General features: G+C 46.3%; 1 protein-coding gene across 1 annotated transcript; it reads right to left on the bottom strand.

Moving 5' to 3' along the window:
* Positions 1-2,984: 2,984 nt before the first annotated feature.
* Positions 2,985-5,354, bottom strand: FEZF1 (FEZ family zinc finger 1). Its single transcript, XM_074195141.1, has 4 exons — positions 4,544-5,354; positions 4,236-4,370; positions 3,806-3,938; positions 2,985-3,322 (listed from the first exon to the last, which is right to left on the bottom strand). The coding sequence occupies exons 1-4, from the start codon at positions 5,351-5,353 to the stop codon at positions 2,985-2,987; spliced, it is 1,416 nt and encodes a 471-aa protein (XP_074051242.1). The 5' UTR covers position 5,354.
* Between the last annotated feature and the right edge of the window lie 339 nt (positions 5,355-5,693).

Raw genomic sequence — 5,693 nt, 5'->3', positions numbered from 1 at the left:
AGGACCACTGATACCTTCCAAAAGAGCGAGACCTTGAACCTTATCCAACCGACCCCACCTCTCACCCCACCCCAACACATACGAATTCTTCCTCCTAGGACTCAACAGTTGGATATGGCCAGCTGTGAATGGATGGGGCCAATTTGGGGATAGGATTAGAGAGCAAGCCTGCATGTTAGGGAAAGACAGGGTTTCTCAGGGTTGTAATAATTGAGAATCCATGTAATTATGGATTAGGTACTTCCATAGGCAAAGGAAAAGCATTATAGGGAGACAGCTTTTCAAACTTAAATCTGGCAAATATCTCTTGATCACAAAGGACACTGGTGGGTTAGGGAAAGAGGAATATAAATGGAGAGCCAGGATAAATCAGGATTATGCCTAATGATTTAAATTCTGGAGCTTCGGAAAGTTTCACTGCCTGCGGGTTACAGTGACTTGGGATCCTCAGTCCTATACATCGAATACAATCTGCCAGTCACAACTAAATTTGCTTCCTGATGTCCCTCTTAAATCGTATTTTCGTTGTTTTGCCGTTCTCTCTCCTTTCTGCCCTTTTTTCCTTCAACTAATTTTACCTTAAGGGCATCTCAAGTCAATTCGCCTTTGCTCCCAAATGACCCGGATGAAGAATTCAGCGTTAATCTTTATAGCCCCAGAGCATCAAATGTAGACTTTTTCATGGATCCCTGGGGCCGTGACCACTTATTACCATCCCTCCCCCAGGAATCCCCGCTGGTTACAAACATCCACGAAAAAAGAGGGGAAAACTAGCAAGACACTCCTTTTACACTAAATTGTAAAAGAAATGTTGGAGAATATTGATGCAATTCTCTTCCTAGACCCTCTCAACATGTAATACCTTAGTGTGGCTCTCCCCTCCCTCCCAAAGCGGGCACCTTCGTTCTTTCCTTTCAGAAATGCAATGGCGTAATGTGTGTGTGTATGTATATATATATATATATATATATATATATATATATATATATATACATACTTATATTCTTCCTCCTCAGTCTGGAGGGTCTGAATTGACATCACCCTAGGGAAAAAACCTGGGGGAAAAAAATCATCTCAGTTCCCCCTCCCCCAAGAATTTGCCTTTAATGTGTCTGTTTTCGATTATGACCAGTAGCTAATTAAGGTGCTTATATGGAAAGGACTTTGGGGTAGGAGAAGTATTGGGGAAAGGGATGGACACCCACCATTTAGGACTAGCCGCATCTTGTTTGGAACACGCGGACAGTGACAAGTGTGTGTGTGGGGGGTGAAACTGTTTGCACCATGTCCAGTCACCTTTTTGTCTTGGAACCAAGGTTCCCCTGAGTTGGCTTCTGTCCCCTTCCCCTAGCAGTTTAGCAGACAGAGCCCAGGGCAGCAAGGAAGGAAGAGCGGGCTTGGTTGTGAGGCTTGTCTGGCAGCTTCTACTGAGCAGCTAATAGTATAACAACCCGGCTTTGATAAATCTGAACTAATTACCCCTCTTAATTAAAGTCTTTAGCAGTTGTTTCACTGTTTTGGCAAGAAAACAGGAGAGACTTGCAGTTAGAAAACACCAGAGCCTGGGCTCACAGCGGAGCTGCTGATTAACACTTGAAGCATTTCAAGGACCTGGCATCAAGCACAGTTTGGTTTTCATCCATGTTCCCTCCTTGGATGAAGGTGCATTCGTCTATAAACATATACACTCATTAAAAACACACATACACACAACACCACCACCAACAATTCCACAATATATTAAGGTTTCCGTTGCAAGCTCCGAGTTCGTAATAGGTGAATAAGATGCATGCGATACACTCTATATTGTATGTAAACTTAATATTTATAAGGGTATTATGTCCATATATGCCCTTCCCTCATTCTTATTTTTAACATTTGTATATCACAGCATTGAGATGTCACAAAGACTCACTACCATTAGAAACCTCCATATCCGGCCCCTGGCAAGAGCAAAAACTCGAAGCCACTTCAAGACCTTTGCTCCTAATATCTTTCCAGATCAATGCATGGGGACAGGTTTTACAAAATTGAATATTTTTTTTAAATCAATGACCTCAAAACTGAAGAATACAGAGCTCTGCAATTTGTTGTTTAGCTTAGCATGTTCCAAGTATTTATTTTCACCAGTCCACGAATCAGTTTTTCACGTGCAAGAATCAAAACTGAAATTCAAATCCATACATAAAGAACCAGCTCGATCCAGTATACATAGGCGTATATCTGTGTGCTTGAGTGGTGTATTTGTAGATTATGCATTTATATATGTAGGTCTTTATGCACTGTGCATATATGTATGTGTATACAGTAAATTGTAAACACATTCGTGTGGGGATGCATATATGTGTATGTATATTCACATATACATATGATGCAGGGTACTCTTTGTTTCCATATACACACATACAATGTATTTTGTGTATACATATTGTGTATGTCTCTATACACACACATACATGCAAATATACTGTATTGTGATACTCAAGGGAAAGAAGAGATGAAGCGATCAGCAGGCATCTGGAGATGGCAGAATCAACACAATGGAAATATATACAATAATAAAATTAAAGTGATGCAGCATTCCCGGATAGGATAATACAGATTCCAATAAATACAGCAGAAATTTGCTTTTTTAAAAAACAAAACGAAAACACCATCTCTCCACCCGAGATGAAAAAAGTCTTATTTTGTTTTTAAGAAAAGAAAACGAACAACAGAAAAAAATAATGAAAAAAAACTTTCATGACTGTTAGTGGCTATATCAAGTATAATACACAAAAACCGTTTAGCAGGTGCATGCAAAGAGGCCAAAGGGCGGTGGCGGCCGAGCCTTCTGTTGGCCTCCACCGAGACGAGGAGACTGGGTGGGTGCTGTCTGCTCCCAGGTGCTAGATAGGCCGAATCAGCGCTCAGTTTCCCACCCAGTGCGTCGTTGAAGAAGCAGCGGGGCCCACTGGCCGGGCAGAGGTGGCGGGTCGGCGCTTTCACTGGTGGCCCTGATGAAGAGGAGACTGCAGTGATCCGGGAGGAGGCGGCGGGGGCATCGGGGGCTGAGGCTGCATCGGGGGCGGGGGGTCCACGCTGGCCTCGGCTGTGGCCCGGGGCAGTCCCAGGGCGCTATCGTGCAACTTACGGACGTGTTTCTTGAGGTCAAAGTTCCTGCAGAAGCCCTTGCCGCAGGTGGGACACGTGAAGGGTTTCTTGTCGTTGTGGGTGTGCATATGGAAAGTCAGGTTGTAGACCTGGTGGAAGGCCTTGTTGCAGATGTTGCATTTGAACTGCTTCTCCCCGCTGTGGGTCAGCTTGTGGTTTTTGTAATTTCCTGAAAAACATAGAAACGACAGAAATATTACTCTTGACAGCGGAGAGGGAAGGAGATAAGCGGGAGTGATGGAGGCCAGAGACCGGCTAAGCTCCTCTTGTAGGCAGCAGGCTAGGACCCAAAGTCCGTTCCCTTTCATTTCTCTGCACTGTGTGTGTGTGTGTGTGTGGTTAAATTTCATTTGAAAAAAAAATTCCGTTTTTATCTAGGATTCAGATTGTCAAGGCCTTTATTTACACATCTCAACGAAACGAATGTGTGCATTCAAGTAGGGGAAAAAACACAAGCCTGTTTCCTTGCATCTAAAACCGAACCAAACTCTGGAAAGGGAACAAAACACTGGAACTCAAACGAATTCGCAAAATACATTGTGCTATAAAGATGATCTTCCTGAACGTTTTAAAACAAATTAAGCTGAGCTCAAGGTAGAAAGACTAGCCAGAGTAACGACCACAGAAAGATAGCGGGGTTTATATCTTGTACCTTTTTGATGAAATCCTTTGCCACAGAATTCACAAACAAAAGGTTTGTAGCCGGCGTGTATCCGAGTGTGAGTATTTAAAGTGGAACTTCTGTTAAATGCTTTACCACATTGGTTGCATTTGTGAGGTTTTTCCTAGAGGGGGGAGAAACAAAGGAGTCGGGATATTTGTTTGTTTCATTTTTAGTGGAGGAAAGCAAAGTGGAAAGTGGCACGCTAACCTTTAGCCTTTCCTCCCCGTGTTCTTCCTGGGCATAAACAAAGGAGAGGAAGAAAAATTCCCCAACAATTCCCGAATTTAGCCATTTCCCAGGGCCCTTTTCCATCAAACAGGGAACCAAAACTTGGAAGTCTGAAAACTTCCAGTGAAAAGCTGAGGAAAGAATGATAGGATCCTCCCCTCCCCCCAAAAAAATGGATAACTTGATTTACCTGGGTGTGAATGATCTTGTGACGGCAGAGGGTACTGGCTTGTCTGAAGCCCTTTCCGCAAACTTTGCAAACAAAGGGCCTGGCCCCGGTGTGCACCGGCATGTGACGGGTTAAGTTATAATGCGCGTTAAATACCTTTAAAGTTGAACACAAATTGAGCGGGTTAGCGGCACGGGGATATTCAGGTTTTAACTGGGGTCGGGGTGAGGATGGGGGACCCGGGGGGTGGGGGATAACCCTTTTTTTTTAAAGACAGCAAAACATCCGCAAGCCCAGCTCTCCCAACCCAAACCAACCCAGGTACTTGCCTTTCCGCACACTTCGCAAGTGAAAACTTTGGGTTTGCTGTTGGGAGAGCCTCGGCTGAATTCGGAGGTTTTGAAAGCAATTTTTTCCGAGAGGATCTGGGCACTTTCTTTCATATAATGTTGCAGCTGGGCCTGGGACAAGTCTTTGAAAGCCACCCCCGAGGGGTATTTTTCCACAGTCGGGACGACCAGTTTGTTTCTCTCTGCTAAATACGTCTTGGGTTGTGGGTGCAAAGGGGAGCTGAGGAAATAGGAGGCCACTGGGTGTATGTTGACACTGGCCGACGGGTGGCAGGGACCGTCGGCCCGGTTGAAATAGCACAGAGCCCCCATGGCATGAAAGGAGGAGTGGTTGACCACTCGAGGTCGGACCAGTTTATACTGCTGGAGAGGCAGAGCGTCGCGGGCAAAGTCCCCCTTCAGACTCAGCGCACAGTTCAACAGATCGCTGCAGCTAAAGGACGAGGCCGCCGGGGACGGAGCGGAGGAGTCCAGGCTAGTTTTTCTCGGCTCGGCCCCGGTCATCCCTGCCTTGGGGCTGGCCTCGTAGGTCACCGGCACGAAGGGAATCATGCACGGGAGCGAGGAGTTGAGGTGCAGGGAGTGCTTGGGGTCTCCTTTGGGTACGGACCCCTGTAGGAAATGGGGAACGGGCAGAGACTTGGGCTCTGGAGTCCTGGCCATGATTCGTTCAATGGAAAAGGCGAGGGGTTTGGAAGCGCTGATCATGTTGCCTCTAGCCGGCAGGCTGTCTCTGGACGCCGGAGTCGCCAAGATTTTGGTGGCCGGGTGATGGGCACTACAATCCATGTCTGCCTCGCGCGTGGGAGCCGGGTCCAAGCTGCTCGCGTCGACGCCTCTTTTTTTTCCCCGTCTTGTCACTGATCTGCAGATCGGAAGACGAGCACCGTCAAGGGCAGCACCATCCTCCTCCTCCCCCCCAGCATCAGCAGCCGAACCAGCCTTCCCAGCCCAGTGGACTCATGCCAGCCCATCGCAGTCGCCTTGGCGTACGGATGACTCGGGGACAATCACTACTTATTTCTATCAATAGAAAGTGTTGTGTCAATAACGCAGCAAAGATCTCGCCAATCGTTAACTTCCAAGAGGAGAAGGTAAACTAGATAATTGCTCAATTCGCTTCCAACAG

Source organism: Macrotis lagotis, chromosome 7 (genome assembly GCF_037893015.1).
Source record: "Macrotis lagotis isolate mMagLag1 chromosome 7, bilby.v1.9.chrom.fasta, whole genome shotgun sequence".
In the NCBI taxonomy this organism is placed as follows: Eukaryota; Metazoa; Chordata; class Mammalia; order Peramelemorphia; family Peramelidae; genus Macrotis; species Macrotis lagotis.
This window is presented reverse-complemented; position numbering and strand designations above follow the sequence as displayed.